The 20,902-nt window shown below is 45.5% G+C and overlaps 1 protein-coding gene across 4 annotated transcripts in view; it reads right to left on the bottom strand.

Annotated features, from left to right (window-relative positions):
- Positions 1–20,902, bottom strand: part of EXOC3L4 (exocyst complex component 3 like 4) — a 198,414-nt gene that overhangs the window by 42,565 nt on the left and 134,947 nt on the right. For all 4 annotated transcript variants that reach the window (XM_053284297.1, XM_053284296.1, XM_053284298.1 and 1 more), the window contains 2 exons: positions 7,664–7,786; positions 3,874–3,974 (listed from right to left, as the gene is read on the bottom strand). In XM_053284297.1, coding sequence (XP_053140272.1) covers positions 3,874–3,974; positions 7,664–7,786 — 224 coding nt within the window. The remainder of the gene's footprint in view (positions 1–3,873; positions 3,975–7,663; positions 7,787–20,902) is intronic.

Raw genomic sequence — 20,902 nt, forward strand, 5'->3', positions numbered from 1 at the left:
AGAATTGGGCTTCTATGCTCAGTGGCAATATAGATTTGGATATCAGATCCTGGAGGTTATTCCCACTAGGCTTCAGGCTTTGGGTTAAATGTTGAGCGAAGCCACTTTGAAGTACGCTCGCAGCACTGAGGGAAGCAGCCCCTCCCCTCTGCTCTCAGGTTTCATTTTTGCATCAGTGTTTTCCTTCCTAGCCAATGGGAGGGGAGAGAGAGAGAGAGAGAGTGTTCCCTGCAGAGACAGATCTGCATTTCTGAGGAGACCGTGCCTCTTATCACGCTAATGATTCTACATCAGTGCCTCTCCCTGTTTGCTTCGGCATTTTCAGAAAAAGTAGCATAAAACCAGCATTTTAAAAATCCGGAAATACCTCGAGATAAGCTAGAATTTGCATCACAAAGCCTAACTTGTGTGTGCAGTGGGTCCAAGGATCTCGTCCAGAGTTTGGGGTAAGCTTGGCTGGTGTGTGAACTCACACACTCTCTCCCAAAGGAGATTCGGGGCAGACGCCTCATGTGTAAAGCCTCCAGGAGACAAACTGTCAAGTGTTAAATTACCATCATACTTGTAAGGATGTAAACTATCAATATTTAGATGGCATTGTTGGCCATTGTGCAATTTTGCAGTGCCATTGATTTACCGGCCATTTGCTGCCAATCAGCAATGAGAACCGAGTATTCTGAAACTACCTTAGAAGTCTCAAAAGACTTGATTCTCATCATGGATTGGCAACAAATGTCCAGCAGATGGGGCTGCAAAATTACATGATGGTCAATGATATCATCTAAAAGTCCCAAGGAGAAGTTATAAGAACTTCTGTTTTCAAAGTATTTCGCCATCTGGAAACGCCCTAATATTTCAATGATCTGGCTCTTCAGTGTCAGAGACAGAGTGCTGGATAGATGGAATTTGGCACACTAGATATTGCTTTAACCGCTGAGAGCATGAGCTGTCAGTTCTCAACTTATCTCCGACATTTCCCCCACTTACGGATTGCCGGCAGTCACGTGAAGCTGCCCTTAGTTTTATTCTTGTTTCAGTTTTATCATATCATATCATATCATATCATATCATATCATATCATTTATTCAATTTCTATACCACCCTTCCAAAAATGGCTCAGGGCGGTTTACACAGAGAAATAATAAACACATAAGATGGATCCCTGTCTCCAAAGGGCTCACAATCTAAAAAGAAACACAAGATAGATACCAGCAACAGTCACTGGAGGTACTGTGCTGGGGGTGGATAGGATAGGATAGGATATTATATTTATTATATATTCACTATTATTTTAAGTTTTCTGTTGCTCCTGAGGGCAAGACAAAACCAATGGGTTGAAATGTAAAGAAAGCAGATTTAGGCTAGACATTACAGGGAATTTATTATTTTTATTTTATTTTTCAAATTTGTAGACCGCCCCAAATTTCTGTCTGTGGTTGGTTCACAGCAACATAAAACAGACTGAAAATGAAAACCTTAAAACAATTTAAAACCACAGTCCAGTTAAAATGCTTGGGTGATAAAATAAGTCTTTAGAGACTTAAATTGTCAGAAATGGGGGGCTCTTATTTCAGCAGGGTGTGCATTCCATAGTCTCCGGGAGAAGGCCTGTCTCTGCAGAGCTTCCAGACAAGCCAGTGGCAATTTCCTAACTATAAGAGTTCTTACCATTGGCTAGTCTGATGGCTCTGCAGGGATGGGAGACAGTGGAACAGTCTGCCTTACATTGTTGTGAACCCTCCTTTGCTGGAATTTTAGAGAGCCTGGTTGGCCATCTATAAGGAAACGCTTGTAGCGATTTCCTGCACTGAGAAGGGGGTTGGACAAGAAGACCACCAAGATCCCTTCTAACTATAAAATTCTATGATTGTCTCTCCGTGTACATTTAGGAATGTTGATACTCTGAGCCTCATTGAATGCTTCAGGGTTAATCACATCTAAATCCAAACTGAAAGTAAAATCCAAGACCTGGAAATTCAGTCTGATCAGTTAAGTTAATTATGCATTTGCAACTCCAGTCACATTTCAGAAATGGTACAAGTTCACAATCTAGACAAGTAATTTTCCTTCCACTCTGCCATGTCTGATCATGTGAAGAATTTTGCAGCAAACTACCCACTCCACTCTTGCTGAGCTGAGGTGAAATTTCAAAGGTTAATGTAAAATTATTTTTAGTCTCATTAGGAGCTGATTAAGACTGAAAGCTCCTACTTTGTTCTTAAGCATGTTGAAGACACTGGTATCTGTGATTTCATTTCATTGCAAAAAAACCTCAATGCCTTGTGTAAAGGGAAGAATAACACAGTCATATTATAAACACATGTACTTTGTTTCCCAACTATGTTGCTGTAAAGATGTGCCGTCGAGTCAGTGTTGACTCCTGGCGACCACAGAGCCCTGTGGTTGTCTTTGGTAGACTACAGGAGGGGTTTGCCTTTGCCATCTCCCGTGCAGTATGAGATGATGCCTTTCAGCACCTTCCTATATCGCTGCTGCCCGATATAGATGTTTCCCATAGTCTGTGAAACATACCCGTGGGGATTTGAACTGGCAACCTCATGCTTGCTAGGCAAGTCATTTCCCTGCCGTGTCATTAGGTGGCTTCTCTATGTTACTGTGGGCATCATGAAATCAGAGAGGTCCCTGCACCTGCCTAGGAGCTGTTCACTATCATTAGAGAGGTTCATCTGCAGTTGCCACCGGCTCGTCTGGTGGCTACTCAGGGATGGTATCCCCTGCTAACTGGGCAAAGAGGCACCTTTATTAAGCAGGGGGAGAGTAACTGGCCCTCTCCACCCCCAGCACAGGACCTCCAGTGACTGTTGCTGGTGTCTATCTTGTGTTTCTTTTTAGAATGTGAGACCTTTGAGGGCAGGGATCCATCTTATTTATTTATTATTTCTCTGTGTAAACCACCCTGAGCCATTTTTGGAAGGGCGGTATACAAATCAAATCAATCAATAAATACATAAATAAATAATAATATAATCTGTGACAATATCTATAATAATAACAGCAACAACAACATTGATAATAAAATTCAGCCATCCCAGGTCCTTGGGAAGGACTCGGTGTCTGGATAAAACAAACCAGTCAATAACACCTGTCTGACTGTGTAAACAATAATAATAATAATTAATAGGAGGCAAAAATCCTTTCGGATTTTAGAATACAAACTGATAGGCATTTAGCGCACAATATGGAAGATCTGACAGTCATCAAGAAGAATTGGGTTCTGATAATTGATATTGCAATCCCAGGGAATAGACGAGTTGGCGAAAAGCAACTGGAGAAAATAACTAAATACAAGGAGGACCTTCAGACTGAAATTGAGCAGCTCTGGAAGAAGAAAACAGTAGTGGTGCCAATAGTTGTTGGTGCCCTTGGTGGAGTACCAAAAGAACTTGAACCCCATCTTGACACCTTGGGCATCGATAAAATTCCAACACATCAGCTACAGAAGGCCACACTACTCGGGACAGCACGAATACTTCGACGCTATCTTTAATTTTTCTTTAGTTAATTAATTAAAGTACCAAATCCAGTCAATAACATCTGGTAAACTGTGTGTAAATAGATAATAATTCCTTTATGATTCCTTTGTGTTTCCGCTGTGATCTGTTCTCTGCCCAGAGATGAGGTAATGGAGAGGCATTAGCTCAGTGGTAGAGCACGTTCTTTGTATTATTTCTTGTTTACACAACACCTGACTGACTGTGTAAACAAGAAATAATACAAGGAATGTGCTCTACCCCACTGCGCTAGAGCCTCTCCATTACTTCATCTCTGGGCAGGGAATAGATCACAGTGGAAACATAAAGGAATCCCCTTTTAAGTCTAGATCTGGATTTTTGATATTCAAAAACCAGTTACCGTGGGATGAATTCGTTTACTTCTTTTAAGCTGACTCCGATAACTTCCTTTTCTAGGTGTTTGCAGATGCTGCTGGATGCCTTCATGTGTTCTCCAATCATCTAAAGAAAGGGGACAGGCTGTTTAGCAAAAGCTGAAACAATGGTTTTGTTCAGTGGGTTAATATAGGATTGCATGACATGAATACAATGAATGGACAGCCCAATCACTTCTCTTTCTGGGTGCATTGTCATGGAACAAGCTACGTCTACATTACAACATGAACAGCAGCATACTGTGTGAGATGTTAGACACCTCCTTGTAGCAATCAAGGACTTGGAGCACTTTCCCTTATGACAGGAGTTCTCAAATAACTTGGGTACCCAGATGTTGTTCGGTTCAAAACCTTAGTTTGAGAAGCCCTGCCCAAAAACCTAAATAGTTTGGGACTTAATTTAGAAATAGATGGTTACTGTACAAAAGCTACAGGCATGATAGAGGTTGATCAAATGATGCATGAGGTGCAGAACGTTTTTCTCCCTTTCTTGTAATGTTAGAACTTAAAGTCACTCAATGAAACTTTGTACTTGTGAGGAATCTGGTGAGGATTCCCCTTTACAAGTATATATCCTCCAAACCACTGCAATGGTCACATTGGACAAGATCCAGTTCGGGCAGACACAGAACTGGACCAGCCCAGTTTGAATCCAGATCGGATTTGAACTGAACCAGCCAAACTGGTTCCATACACACCCTAGGCTCAGCTGAGCTTCCAGACACTCATTTAGTTTCAAGGCTGAGTGCAGGGATTTGAACCTGGGTCCTCCAGTCCTAGTCTGACACTCTAACCACTACACCATGCTGGCTCTCCCCCTATCATAATGGGGATTGAGGAGGCCTTTCCAGAAACATCAGATTGGCATATATGGGAAACAGGCTGCTAGACTGACTTGGTTCATTCTGGGTGCCCTTTTGTGCTTAAAGTTCCTAGCTGCACAAATATGCCAGCCTTATTTAGAAACAGATATTTGTTATTTTTATTGTAACACAGGAACATAGGAAGCGTCCTTATACAGAGTCAGACCACTGGTCCAGCTAGCTCAGTATTGTCTTCACAGACTGGCAGCAGCTTCTCCAAGGTTACAGGCCGGAGTCTCTCTCAGCCCTATCTTGGAGATGCCAGGGAGGAACCTTCTGCATGCAAGCCAGGGACGGAGCTACCATTGGGTGAATGGGTTTTTATTTATTTATTTATTTATTTATTTATTTATTACATTTATATACCGCCTTTCGTTAAAAGACAACCCCAAGGTGGTTTACAAAAGTTAAAACATACAATAAAAAGGAAATAAAACATCAAGCTAATATATATATATATATATATATATATATATATATATATATATATTCAAAGAACCTGAGCCATGCCCAACCAGGGGCCGCACCTCGCAGCCCTGACACCCCCCCGCGTCTGACATCAGACCCGGGGGTGCTGGTTTAGCTCCTGAGCAGGGCTGCGCGGCCCCCGTTCGGGAGTTAAATGGCTGCTGCATTCGCGGCGCAGCCAGGAGTGGCTCTTCCCTAACTTTAAGGCAGGGAAGAGTTGCTCCTGGCTGCGCTGCGAATGCAGTGCCAACCTAAGCAGCTCCTGAAGGGGCCCCGCGGCCCCTTTGCGAGTTAAACGAAGGTTGGCGCTGCGTTGGCAGCGCGGCCAGGAGTGGCTCTTCCCAGGGACATAGTGCTAGACTTCGTTTAGCTCCCAAAGGGGCTGCGCAGCCAGACCACACCCCCGCATCTCACGTCAAACGTGGGGCCATGGCTAGCCCCGCATCTGACGTCAGATGTGGGGGGTGGGATGAGCGGGGCCGCCGCTGCCCACGGGCCGCTGGCGGTCACGCTCCGCCACTGATGCAAGCATGAAGGTGCCCTTCCCAGAGGGGCCCCAAACCCTGAGGGGAATATCTTACAGTGCTCACACATGTAGTCTCCCATTCAAATGCAAACCAGGGTGGACCCTGCATAGCAAAGGGGGCAATTCATGCTTGCTACTTGCTACCACAAGACCAAGCCACCTAATGGTGCAGCGGGGAAGCAACCTGCCTAGAGAGCAGGAGGCTGTTGATTCGAATCCCCGCTGGTGTGTTTCCCAGAATATGAGAAACACCTATATTGGGCAGCAGCGATATAGGAATGTGCTGAAAGGCATCATCTCAGACTGCGTGGGGGGAGGCAATGGTAAACCACTCCTGTATTCTACCAAGAAAACCACATGGCTCTGTGGTTGCCAGGAGTTGACACCAACTCGACGGCAGAACCTTTCCTTCCTCTACCACAAGACCAGCTCTCCTCCCAGCAAAGGTTACCTAAATTACCTAAACGTCTAAGAATTTCTTAGAGTTATGTGCATAGTAATGGTTGTCTCATGTGGACACTGGCATTCTCTGGTGCTGCATTAGAGTTTTTCTCTCATTTCTCTCTCTCTATTTATTTGTATTACTTTGTTTGGGGCATTGATATAGGGGTTATTTATTTGTATATTAGTTATAGGTGTAAATTGGAGGTATAATTTGTGTGAATAGTTATGACGGGGGTGAGATTAAATCCATCTATTATAATTGGCTGACATGTGAAAAGGGGATGTCAGCCCAGTAACGTGTGCATGCAAGTTATGCAAATAATGTTAAAGCCCATTGAGTAAGAATAAGAGAAAGCCCATTGGAAATAATGGGTTTTCTCCTGTGTAATGTAACATTTGCACACTGGGCTGATGTATCCTTGAATGGTATGTCAGACAGTATAATAATTACTGTTGGTTTTTGCTACATTGCATTATTTTAACTTCTGAATTATGGGAATATATGTCTAATAAATTGTTAGTAACAACAACAACAACAAATTGATGAAGAGGGAGGGGGATTTAAGCAGACATGTTTTTACCCGGGACTTCAGGGCTGAAGTCCTTGCTGTTTAATGCAGTTTGGATTCAGGCCTTGTTTCACTCTTCCATTTTTAAAAGACTAATTTGGTGGAGATTTTTATTTGTTGGCTCTTCTGCATGTTGCTTCTCATACAAACCCAATTGCTCCCAGAGGTTAAGATACACTTTTGCTATATAAAATTCCCCACATATCTGCTAATCAACTGATATCTGCCCTTCCGGTTATTGAAAACATAATATAATCCCGCATAAATCCTGCCATGAAACACACACACGCAACACACACCTGCATCCGACCTTAATTTTCCTTTTCCTCCAAGACTCTTTTTTGGCATTATTTAATTGAAATAATTGCAATGAATCAGCCCATTGAAAATTGTGAAAATGAAACCCCTCCTGACTTTTATTATTTTGCAATCCCTGAAGCGAGTGGGGACTTTTGTTTCTTTTTTACTGTTTAAATGTGGGTGGGCGTCATTCTGGCTGCAGTCTCCCTCCCTCTCCCTCCCTCCCTCCTCTCTTTTGGAGGGTGCAAGAGGGCTGGAAGCGGGAAGCTTCCCCCCCCCGCCCCCAAGAAATGCCCTTTTAAAATAAAACCATTCTCTCCCCTCCCCCACTTCACTTTAAAAGAACTCTAAAAATCCGTTGCCTATTATGTCAGTGACACAATTGACAGCAGGTTTAATTTGTAGCTAGGAAGCAAGTGGTGGCAGTGTTAAAAGTTGTAATAAACTACATTTTGCTAATACATTCCACGAGTACGTGACTAACATGAATTAGCACAGTAGGCGACACCTACATACCAGAAGGTAATATTTCAGTTTCCTTGGAATCAAAGAAAAGGCATGTACTATGCACAATCTAAGCAAATACCGTTTGAATATCAAAGGACAACGATGAGTGGAATGAGCTTGGCGAGGTTTCTGGCAGTTCTTCTGAAACCCATCTTTCCTTGCACAGCATCAGAATCGCGTCCAAGTGGGTCTTGGTTTTCTGCTAAATGTTTTAAGACAAAAGAAGGTAGTTGCACTTCAACATATTCATGTACATACAGAACAACTTAGCCGATAGGAAGCTGCCGTATATCGAGTCAAAGACTGTTGGTCCATCTAGCTCAGTCCTGTTTACACGGACTGGCAGCAGCTTCTCCAAAGTTTCAGGCAGGAAACTGCGTGCAGGCCATCTGCATGGCCAGGTCATGATCTGACCACGCAAATAGCCTGTTTGCATGCGCAGCAGCCTAAAAAATGGCCACTGTGTATTCACAGAGGACTGAAATGCCCCCCAAATGGGCCAAACCAGCCTGTAGGAGACCATTTTGGCCTTCTGTGAGGACGTGGCAGTCATTTTTTAAGGCCGTTTAGGTTTAACCTGGGTATTTCATGGTATGACCCGGCCATGGAAATGGCCCGCACATGTGCAGCGGCCTCAAGAATGGCCACTGGATGCTCAAAGAGGGCCAAAACAGCCCCAAAATGGCCCATAGGAGACCGGGGGTTAGGCTGGCAGGGGAAGGGGAAACCACCAGATACCACCCCATGGCCACAGCAGCACCCCTGAGGCTGCTGAAGCCCTCGGGAGTGGTACCTCCGTTTTTTAAAAATTATTATTATTACAAAATTTAATGTTCATGGCACCCCCGAATCGGGCCTGAACTGGTTCAAATTCAAACCAAACTGGGCCCCCATTCAGGGGTGCCAAAACTGAACATGCCCGGTCTAGTTCAAGTCCAGTTTGGACTCGAACCCGAACCCGGGAAACTGGTTTTGTGCACATCCCTACTCTCCACCCCCAATCAATTCCTGATTCTGTCTCTTTGTTGCAATCTAGCTCAGGCCCAGCCTTAGGTTTTTAAAATTATTTATTTATTTAATAAATGTGTATACCACTCACTACTGAAGTCTCTAGGCGGTTTACAGCATAAAACAAAACAAACCAAGAATGTAACAGTTAAAACATAAAAACAGATTACAATATCCATAAAAACACCAACTAACTAAAAAGCTTGGCCAAAGAGATGTGTCTTAAGTTGTTTCCTAAAAGCCAACAGAGATGAAGCAGCTCTAATCTCAGTAGGAAGTGCATTCCTGAGTTCTGGGGCAACTATAGAGAAGGTACGCCTTTGAGTCGCCGTTAAGGGCGTTATAGGTAATAACAGGCACTTTCTATTTTTGCCTTTGTATTTTGTAGCCAATGTAGAACTTTTAGAATCGGAAATATTTGGTCTCTACTAGATGTCCCAGAGACCAATCTGGCAGCAGCATTCTGCACCAATTGCAGCTTCCAGACTACATACAAAGGCAGCCCCATGTAGAGTGCATTGAAGTAGTCAAGCCTGGAGGTTACTAGCACGTGTGCCATTGTCATAAGTTCACTCACTCACTTCCGGGAAAGAGCACAGTTGGTGAAGCAGCCAAAGCTGAAGTATCAGAGAGAGAGTTGGGTCCAGACAAGTACTCCCAAACTGCAAACCTGTTCCTTCTGGGGGAGTGTAAGTAGAGGCACTCGAAGTCCAGGGCATTCACACCCCCTGGGCCCCCGCAAATACTCTTTAGTCTCTCCTGGGTGGTGTGGTTTGTGCCTTCAAGAACCTACGTGACTCAAGGCAGGCATTTAGGAAAGTTATGCCATTGCCTGATGAAGCTGACATGGAGAAATAGATTTGGGTGTCATCATCATACTGATAACACCCTGCACCAAATCCCCTGATGATCTCTCCCAGTGGTTTCATGTAGATGTAAAAAAGCGTTGGAGACAAAATGGAGCCCTGAGAGACACCATACAAAAGCTCTTGCTTCGTAGAACAGCAGTCTCCAAGTAACACCTTCTGAAATCTGCCTGGGGTATGAGCAGAACTGTGGCAAAGCAGTGCACCCTACACCCAGTACTCACATGCGATCAAAAAGAATACCATAGTTGATGGTATCGAAAGTCACCAAGAGTTCCAAAAGGATCAACAGTCACACTCCCTCAGTCAATTCCCCTTTAGAGATCATCCATCAGGACAACCAAAGCAGTCTCCACTCCATAACCTGCCTGAAAGCCAGTTTGAAATGGGTCTAGATCAGGCCTGCTCAACTTAACCCCCCCCCCAGCTGTTTTTGGACTACAACTACCATAATACCCAGCCACAGTGGCCAATAGCAAGGGATTATGGAAATTGTAGGCCAACATCTGCAGGAAGGCCGAAGTTGACCAGCCCTGGTCTTGATAATCTGTTTCCTCCAAGACTGCCTGGAGTTGAGAGGCCATCACCTTCTCAATCACTTTGACCAACCATGGGAGATTGGAGACAGGCCTATAATTGCCCAACTCTGAAGGATCCAGTGTAGGGTTTTTCAAAAGAAGTCTAATAATTGCCTCCTTTAAACAAGGAGGCAACCTACTTTCCCTCAGAGTAGCATTGGCCCTCTTCAACAGTCTCCCTGCTTGATAATATAAGCCATATTAGACAAGGTTCAAGAGAACACAGGTGGTAGGACTCACAGTTCCAAGCTAAATAATACCCTGAGCAAGGAGTACCTTTGATAACCCCTCATGGTTAGTTTATCAGTGTTGCCAAGTTGTGTGGCTCGCACAAGCTCAATGCCCCATCAGGTAGGCAACCTGGGCAACCACCTGGCTCACCCATCCCTAAGGCCAACCCTTCTCATGCATTGACAGCATGACCAAGGAAGTGCCGAGGCTATGTGAGAGGTGCTGGGGCTGCTGATGGGCTAGACCAGTGGTTCCCAACTTGGGGGGCTCCAGATGTTGCTGAACGACAACTTCCAGCATCTCCAGACACAATAAATTGTAGCTGGAGCTGATGTGAGTTGTAGTTCAGCAACATCTGGAGGCCTGCAGGTTTGGAACCACTGAGTTAGACTAACAAAGCACCAGCACTCGTGCAAAGTAGGGGAACAGATTTCGACATTCTTCTCTTTCTCTTGAAGCATTCTGTGGCGCCCAAAAAATATCCCTGAGGATCACACAGCCCTCAGGGACATATTGACAGGTGGCACAGAGGACTTTCGTGGGAATGGAAGGTCATCAAAATAACCCACCACGAACATGGGTGCTGTGTTAGTGAGGGTCAGCCCAAACATTGACCTGGACAGGCTTTATTTTTACATATATTCTTGACAATGATACAACGAAAAACTAATAATCTAACAAAGCCCGTTATCTTGCAATAAGCTGCTCTGTATTAGATATCCCTTCAAATGAAAATACATCATGATTTCTTACTTAGCATTTGTGAGAGCCTTTAATGTACAGAAACACAAAAGCAGTTACCCAGTTCGGCACCACTAAGCTGAAGAAGCAATACAACCGGCACGTTGTCTGTCTGCGTATCACATAAAATTTAAAAGATCTTCTTTCTCCTTTGTTTTTCAACCAGTTAAGTAAAACTTGAAATTTAGACCCCTTTTTGGGGGGTATCCAGAGCCTCTCATAAATGAGGCCCATAGCTGCAGCTTGCTTAGTTTGTGCCTAAATCTGCCACTGGGTGGATCCAGACCCAGCAGAGAGGTCCACCCCCAACAGCGAACCCCCGCAACCACCGACACCAGGGGGCAGAGGTATAACAGGGCACACGGGTCTCAAGAACTTGTGCTGCCCTGCCTCTGAGCCAGAGAACTTGTGTTTTGGGCAGTAAAGAAATATGCTAAATAATAAGAATTCATAAATCTCACTCATCTCTGGGGTTGCCTTGCTCGCTCATTCTCCTCCCTGTGGCACATCCCTGCAGCCCACCACCACTAGTGTTCCTTGTAACAGTGATTCTCAGGTGTTATTGATTACAACTCCCAGAATCCCAAATACAATGGCCTTTGGCTGGGGATTCTGGGAGTTGTAGTCAACAACAACATCTGGGAACTCCTGTCCTGTTACAGCAGGGCTGCTCAACTTCGGCCCTCCTGCAGATGTTGGCCTACAATTCCCATAATCCCTGGCTATTGGCCACTGTGGCTGGGGATTATGGGAGTTGTAGTTCAAAAACAGCTGGGGGGCCTAAGTTGAGCAGGCCTATGTTACAGGGAACATTGGCCATCACCACCAGCACTGTGAACACAGGCCGTCTATGCCCTGCCTACGAAACTGAGTAGATGCCAGAGCCACCAGGACCTGCCATTCCCATGGAAGCTTCAGAGCTCCAAGAGCCCACCACTCTCACGGAGGTTTCGCAGGGCCCAAAGGATCTCTAGTATGGAGAATAATGAGGCAAAGTTTGAGTATTATCTGGATGGGATCTATGTCTATGTCTTTCATTATATTTAATTATATTGATGTATCTTGGTCTTTTTGTACTTTTGTAGCTTTGTATGGCTCAGTTTTGATCAACTTTTCATGTAAACTGTCCTGAGCCGCTTTAGGAAGGGCAGTATATAAATTGAATGAATGAATGAATGAATGAACTTGTTGTTTTGAATTGTTTTTATCAAAGTTTGTACCTGTAAGAGTTCCCCCCCCCCTAATAAAAAGTACAGATCCCAAAAGATCTTCAGTGCCCCTTAGTGAGCAGACAGCCCCTGTCCTGGAGCCATTCTCCTCCTCACCCTTGAATGAATCCCCAGGAGAGGAGGTCAGAGCTCCAAGCCTGGGCTGAGTTCAGCTGTGGAGGCAGAGCACATGGCACGGCTGGCTGCTCTGACGCTTTCCCCATGATGGGTCTCCTTGGGATAGGGTTGCCAACTGTCCCGCACTGCGTGGGAAGTCCCTACTTCCTGCTCGTCCCATTCGGGACTCAGTTTCTCCCTCGTTTTGACCTTTTAAAAAATCTTTTTGTTTTTGTTTTACCCTGCTTGCAACCACAAGACTACCTCTCCTTTTCTCTCTTAGGTGAGAAAACTAGGCATGCGCAGAAGCCTGAACTCGGCCCGTCTGCCTCATTTGGAAGGAAGGCAGGGCCGAGTAAGGGATGCTTTCTCCGCCCTCTCCATCCCTCCTGCAGTCAGTGGCAGACAGTGAGTGTTTTCAATTCAGCTGCAGCATGCCTGTCGCCAGCGTGCCCGCCCCAAGTGAACCCTGCCCCATCCAGAGCCATTCACATGGTTTGGGAGGCGGGATAGCTCTCACCGCAGTCCTTGCTCCATCGCCACTCAGTGTCAGCTTTAAAAGTTAAAAAAACCAAAAACAAAACAGGACAAGACAAGACAAGACAAGCCTCACCCTTAGGTGGCCTCGCCCCGGCCCCCTCTAAGAGTCCCCACCATGATTTCAGCCAACGCAGTGTTGGCAATGGCAACCCTACCTAGGGAGGAGGGGGAAGCAAACAAAGGCTTCCTCAGGAGTGGAGCTTTACTAGGCAGAGCAGTCAGAGATCCAGACTGACCAGGGGCGTAGCTAGGGGAGAAGGGGCCTGTGTTCGCCTCGGAGTGAGGGAGATAACGAAGATAATAGGGAGGGGTGGAACTGGGGGCCCTCGGGAGTTGGGGCCCCCAGGTTCTTTGAACCCATCTGCTCAATTATAGCTACTACACCCCTGAGACTGACAATTGCTGGTCCAGCAGTGAGCCCACCTGAAACACAGCCCCCTGAATTCCGCCTGACTGTGAGACATTTCCCTTAGGGGATGGGACCACTTTGGAAGAGCATCTGCATGCTTGCATGCAGCAGATTCCAAGTTCCCACCTTGGCATCTCCAAGAGAGGGCTCAGAGACTACTGGCTGGCTGTAACCTTGGAGAAACCACTGCCAGTCTGTGTAGACAATACTGAGCTAGATGAACCAATGGTCCGACTCAGTATATGGCAGCTTCCTATGTTCCACCAGCCATTTCACAGCTTTGTGTTTCAGAGGAGAAACGGGGGGGGGGGGGGGATTAAAAACTGCAAATGAAGTAAGACTCAAGTTACAGCAGGGACTCTTGTTTTAATTGCTAACTGGAGGGTGGGTGGGTTTCCCATCATGCTCAGTCATGGGGCAAGTAACACATGCACATCAGGGATATACTGCAACATTTTGTTGGGAGTGCATAATTGTATTGATATATTGACCAAAGGCCCCAAACTGTGTATCCAACAATGGCTAGCCAGGTGTTTTCTGGAAGCTTTAAAGTAGGGCACAAATACAGCAGTCCTTTATGTCTGATTGTTGTTCATACAGAAGACAAAGGAAGAAAGAGGCATTTATAATGCAAATGTGCATTCTGACCAAGACAGGCATTACATTTGCATTGCAGATGTAGACAAGATCCGCTTTCAAGTCTCACATGTCAAAATGCCCATTGTGCAAAGCCAGAACTTCAAATTGCTCTGAAGATGTGTTATTTAAGGTGAACACCAGTGTGGCTGCAAGCAAAATCTGATCCTAAATGTGGAATTAAACCAGCCTCTCATTAGCAGCCTCTTGAAGCTGAGAGATAGATTCAGAAGCTCATTCCTCACAATGAAGCGTGCCTTGCTATGAGTGGTCCCACTGAAGGCAATTTAGTTTCAAAAATCCCCATTCCACTGAGATGCACAGATGTGGTTCCAGGCACATGCTCTTATGAATCTACTTAAGTCAGATGAGGTTGATGTACAAGTTGACCTGTTTCGTAGCAGCGTTTCCTGGAACACTGGAGTCCTAGGCAGATGGTCTTTTAAAAATGCTGGACTTGCGTACAGCAGACAAAAATGGGGCCAGGAGACCAGCTGAGGCCCTTCATTCACCGCATCCTCGGCGCCGCTCACGGATGCACTGTCATCCACTTTTTATATGAACAAATTGTCTGAAGACCTGAATGCCATATCCGTGATAGCGGGCAGCACTTCTGTGATCAGGAGGCTGTGTAGGTCTAAACTTCTGTGTAGGGTTGCCCTATTCTGGCTTTCCAAATCTGGGTGCCTAATTTGCATATAATGTAAATTGGCTTGAAAATAACTTTTGAGCAGAATAGTGACTGCACATTTTGCTCCATAACTCCACTTCTACAAGGGCTAGAACGTAGCTTTCTTTTTTAAAATGAAAGCTGAAATCCGGGCAAATCTGGGTGGGCTAAGCAATCTGGGTGAGATGCTTAAAATCTGCGTGAAATCCAGAATTTCAGGGGGCATGGCAACTCTACTGGGGTGCCATGAGTGGAGTGGTGGTCCAATTTAAATCAGGGCTGTGCTGTATTGCGGTGTGTGTGGGGGGGCTTACCCTTTACCCGTACACTGACTCCCTGATTTAAATCCCCTCCCCCCACATTCAAAGTAGCTGCTACATCAAAATAACAATTTAGTAAACATAGATTTCCATAATTTAGCATTCAAAATAATACAACGTACAACAAGAAGAAAAACAGTAATACTACAAAGACTACTACTAATATGAGGCAACGTGCCCCATCATGTACTGGGAAGGACCCATGTATCCTCCTGGTACATAACAAAAACATGAATAGATAAAAATTGTGCAGCAGCTTTGCCACTGCCAAAAAGAAAAGAAAAGAAAAGAAAAAAGCAGTAAATATACAGCAGACCGTAACTGGTACAGATCTGGCTTTCCAAATCTGGGTGCCTAATTTGCATATTATGTAAATTGGCTTTAAAATCATTTTTGAGCAGAATAGTGACTGCATGTTTTGCTCCATAACTCCGTTTCTAAATGGGCTAGAGCTTAGCTTTTTTTCTTTTTTCTTTTTCTAAATGAAAGCTGATATCCGGGTGAAGCTGGGTGGGCTAAGCAATCTGGGTGAGATGCTGAAAATCTGGGTGAAACCCAGAATTCCAGGAGGGCATGGCAACTCTAGGTACAAATGATATCCATAGTGCAGAAGCCTCCTATAAAACTACCTAAGCAATGAGAGCGGGGAAATGAATGGGGGTTCAGAGAGCTTGACGGAAGACTAGTCCAACAGTGTAGGGAGGCTGGCGGTGGCCTGTATGAGGCTGCTGCCACAGCCCCCTGGCCCCACCCCACTTATGACGTAAGATGCAGGGGCTGGTTAGCCACGCCCCCCTGTCTGATGTCAGACGCGGGGGAGGTGGTCTCCCTCTCTGCGAGGCCCTGTTTAGAAGGGAGAGCGGCCTGCGCTGCGTTGGGCAGCATGGGCTGGAGTGACTCTCCCTGCCTTAAAGGCAGGGAGAGCTGTTCCGGCCGTGCTGCCAATACAGCGCAGGCCGATCTGTCTCCTAAACGGGTCCGCGCAGCCCTGTTTGGGAGGGAGATTGATCGGCCCCGCTGTGTTGACAGTGAGACCTTTAAGGCAGAGAGAGTCACTCCAGCCGTGCTGCCAACGCAGCGCGGGCCCATTTCGGCTCCAAACAGGGCGCCGTTTGGGACCAAAATAATGCCCCCCACAACTGGGGCCGCGCATGCAGCCCCTGATTGGTGGTAGTCCAGGTTCTTTGAACCCGTTCAGCCAGTGGTGGCTCCGCCCATGGACCAGTCCCAGCAGCACCACCCTTACTGCGGGAGCTGGTACCTTCCTTACTAGATGCACCAGCCATATGTCCACTGACCACAGACTTCCAATGTCCCTGTGCAAGGAGAGATAGTCCAGGGAGCCAACAACCTGGATGCTACACCATCACTTATGGGGGCAGGAGTTCATGCTATGTGCAGACCATGCTGGACCTCACTGGCTGCAAGAAGCCCAACACAAAAAGAAGACATTCGTGTGTGTGCTGGAGTGTGATGCTTCAAGAGTTTGATTTTGAAGATGGAAACTAAGGGACAGCAAAATTGTACCTTATGCTAAAAATAATTACTGTTTTTTATGCTAAAGACAATCCAGCCAGCTTAACTTTCCTATGACATGTTATTGTCCTTAACCATTTTTTCCTTAGATTGCACCTACATGGAGTAACTAGGCTAGGTTATCTCCAGGTAAAGGCATCAGGTAAGCCTGTGGAAATTTGAAACCCTGATTTGATGCAGGTTGTGAACACCACTCACTCCCTGGGCCTTGTTTTAAGCAGGGGGGTGAAGTGATAGGGAAGCTTGAGGGAGGACTGAGCCTCAGTCAGAGTAACTGCTTGGAGAGTGGGCTTTTCCAAATCAGGAAGAGAGCCTGGGAGAATCAAATCCCTGTGGCCCAATCCAGAGTGAGAGGCAGAGTTTACTGGATAACAGCCTATAGAGAAGCAGGGAGGTGTGTGTTACAGTTCAGGTCTTCCCTGGAGACTTCTGAAGGAGATCTGATCAGCAACTACTCTAAGGAAAGGAGAGACTAAGAACCTTGGGCTGGAAATCAACTGGAAGTTACTTACCTGGAAGTCAGTAGGAAGGAAAGGGACCAGTTTAGCTTGACCCGTCAGGGAATTTATTTTTGTTTAAGTGCTTGGATCTGACTGCATGGTTCTTGTAGTTCCTGGTAAGGGTTTTGACTTTTATGGAAGCAGTGATTGTTGATGCCTCTATGGTTTTCCTTATTCAATTATTAATAAATCCTTGTTGTTACAGAGTGTCACTCCTTATTGTGTCCTGCTCTAGTCACACACTACCGAAGGCTTAAGACTGCTCAAGCCTTTTTGTAAGGAGGGGTTTTTCACTTTACTCTCCCAGAATATTCCTTTGGAAGGGGAATCTGTTCATATTAAAGAAGTGGAGAGGGGCAGCCTACCCTGGAACGCCACACAGCTAGAGGAGGGATTTTGTATCCCCCCACTTTTGACAGTTACATGGGGGGCAAAAGGGAGTGTGTATCTGCACACAGTTTGCTGGAATCTTTTTTTCTTTTGGGAAACCTTCCTTGCTTCCTTCCTTCCTTCCTTTCTCACTGTTCTATACCACCTAAATCAGCAATCTCAAGGCAGCTTATAAACTTAAACAACTAAAACCGCTAAAGACAGGTATATAAAAGAGCCCTCTGCCCTATTCAGACCTTTTGTAATACCTGCATTTAGATGTCTGTGCACGAGTACCTATCTTTGTGTGAATGACTGTACCTGCGTTTATTTTATTTTAAAAGTGAGCCTGGGGGCCAGCCATAGGCAGGGTAGTGCTGTACTTCTGCCCAACATAATATAAAAAAATGTACCTGTGTATAGATCTGTTACCTGTATACACTGCACTGTACACTTATTCTATGAGTGTTGAATGTGTTGTGTGAATAAGGCTAATACTAGAATGGTAAGGTACAGGATTGTGTATATCCTTATAATTTATTTTCACTGAAATGAAAGTATATTGTGTAATATATTGTATTTGGTAAAGAAATTGTGTCAGTGTGTGAAGTGTTTATATAAGTTTGATGTATTTTGCTATGTTTATAATAAAAGGTGAGGGGAAGAAATCAGAAAAAGAGGAAAGAACAATGAAGTTGGGCTTCTTTCTCCTCTCTCTAAAACTTCAGCTTTTTGGAGATATTTTGATATTTCATTTTCAGACTTATTTATTCAAATACAAGTATTAGATTTCTTTTCTTTTTTTAGGTGTCACTTACCAAGATTTTAACAACGGCCTGAGAACCACCATTGCCTTCAGAACTCTATAAAGTTGAAACCTGGATTCTGAACATGAACATTAGTAAATAAATAGTTATATAAATATGGTGAAGGATTCTTGTGACTGCTGCTCTCTGTGGTCAAGTTTATATTTAACCAGAATCCCACAAACGTTAGTGTTTCTTTAACTGTTTTGCAGGACCTCACCTGGTTAATAATAATGGGAAGGTGGCAATATCCTGACCTGTAGAACAAAGTGCAAACTTGTAATCTTCCATTTACTATGACTAAAGTTAAAACACCCACCTGAAACTCTGGAGAGCCACTGCCGCTCAGTGTAGACAATACAGAGCTAGATGGACCAATGGTCCAACTCAGTAGAAGGCAGCTTCCTATGTCAGAGTAGGGCTGCAGCTCAGTAGCCGAGTTCCTGCTTTACATGTAGTAAAAGCTCCCAGCTTCAGTCTCTGGGCTGGGGAAGGGGGTCCCCATCTGAAACTCTAGAGAGTCGCTGTCAGTCACTGTAGGCCAGGGCTGCTCAACTTCAGCCCTCCTGCAGATGTTGGCCTACAGCTCTCATAATCCCTGGCCACTGTGGCTGGGGATTAATGGGAGTCGTAGTGGGGAAATGACTTGATTAGCAAGCCAGAGGCTGCCAGTTCGAATCCCCGCTGGTATGTTTCCCAAACTATGGGAAACACCTATATTGGGCAGCAGCAATATAGGGAGATGCTGAAAGGCATCATCTCATACTGCACGGGAGATGGCACTGTTAAACCCCTCCTGTATTCTACCAAAGACAACCACAGAGCTCTGTGGTCGCCAGGAATCGACATCGACTTGACGGCACACTTTACCTTTAGTCCAAAAACAGCTGGGGGGCGGGGGGGGGGCAAAGTTGAGCAGGCCTGGTGTAGACAAGCCTTCGCTAAATGGACCAATGACCTGACTCAGCAGAAGGCAGCTTTATCTAATGACTGATTGGCAGGAGTTAGGTTGCACAAAAGGAAGTACTTCTTCACACAGTGAAATTCACATCTGTGGAATTCTCTGCCAAAAGTTGTGATTGGTGGCCGCTAGCTTAGATGGTTTTAAAAGGGGATTTGACAGATTCATGGAAGACAGGTCTATCAGTAGGGCAATTCACACAACCATAAACTGGGTAGGAAATTAGCCCTATCCAGTTTCTAGAATTGGGTGCGCTCCGTTTTTGTGATCGCGTGCTGCATAAAAACAAGGTATGAGGCAGGGAACTTGATCGTCTGTCAAGCCCCAGCTATATAGGATGTTTCTTCAGCCTACCTTATTTAGAAGCTGAGGACAGAATCTAGCTTGGGTGCGCTCATCCTAACCAGCTGGGGTTTACATAAGAACATAAGAAAAGCCCTGCCGGATCAGACCCAAGGCCCATCCAGTCCAGCATCCTGTTTCACACAATGGTCCACCAGATGCCTCTGGAAGCCACAGGCAGGAGTTCCCTCTCTCCTGCTGTTACTCCCCTGCAACTGGTACTCAGAGGCGGCCCACAGCCCTCCGACTAGTAGCCGATGATAGACCTCTCCTCCATGAAGTTATCCAAACCCCTCTTAAAGCCATCCAGGTTGTCGGCTGTCACCACATCTTGTGGCAGAGAATTCCACAAGTTGATTATGCGTTGTGTGAAAAAGTACTTCCGATTGTTGGTCCTAGATTGTTGGCCTCAGACTAGTAGCCATTAACAGACTTGTCATTCATGAATGTATCTAAACATCTCTTAAAGCTAACCAGGCTCTTGGCAGTCACCACATGATGTGGCAGAGAATTCCATAGTTGGAGATGTAGCGGGTATGCCTACATCTCCTGCTTGTGGAGATGCCTAGAGGAACATAGGAACATAGGAAGCTGCCATATACTGAGTCAGACCCTTGGTCCATCTAGCTCAGTATTGTCTACATACACAGACAGGCAGCAGCTTCTCCAAGGTTGCAGGCAGGATCTCTCTCAGCCCTATCTTGGAGATGCCAGGGAGGGAGCTTGGAACCTTCTGCTCTTCCCAGAGCAGCTCCATTCCCTGAGGGGAATATCTTACAGTGCTCACATGTGGTCTCCCATTCAAATGCAACCAGGGCAGACCCTGCTTAGCTGGGGGGACAAGTCATGCTTGCACAAAACCAGCTCTCCTCTACTGACCAGCTCTCCTCTACTAATTTTTTTTTACCCCAGCAAGGCCCACCCCTCCCGCCCCCCATCACGTGCTCTCGCAAGGCATCTGGTGGGGCACTTTGGGAAACAGGATGCTGGACTAGATAGGCCTTGAGCCTGATCCAGCAGGGCTTTTATGAAAACTATTCAGGTTAAATGGGTAAGGGGGCTTATGCAGATATGCAAACAGGAAGCAGACTATCAATCCCTATCTAACTATCAAAAGAGAAGGGGGACACAAAATCCCTCCTCTAGCTGTGAGGAGTCCCGGGTAGGCTGCCACCACCCACTTTTAATATGAGCAGATTCACACTTCCAAGGGAGGAGTCTGGGAGAGTAAAGTGGAAAACCCCTCCCTACAAGACAGACTTGAGCAGTCTGAAGCCTTGAGGAGTGTGTGACTAGGGCAGGACGCAATGAGTGACAGACACTTTAACAACAGCAAGCATTTATTAACAACTGGATGATAAAGAAAACTATAGAGGCATCAACAGTCACTGCTTCCATTCAAGTAAAACCCTTCCCCCAGGGACTACAAGAACCATGTAGTCAGATCTAAGCACTTAAACAAAAATAAATTCCCTGACAC

This window comes from Hemicordylus capensis, chromosome 1 (genome assembly GCF_027244095.1).
Source record: "Hemicordylus capensis ecotype Gifberg chromosome 1, rHemCap1.1.pri, whole genome shotgun sequence".
Classification (NCBI taxonomy): Eukaryota; Metazoa; Chordata; class Lepidosauria; order Squamata; family Cordylidae; genus Hemicordylus; species Hemicordylus capensis.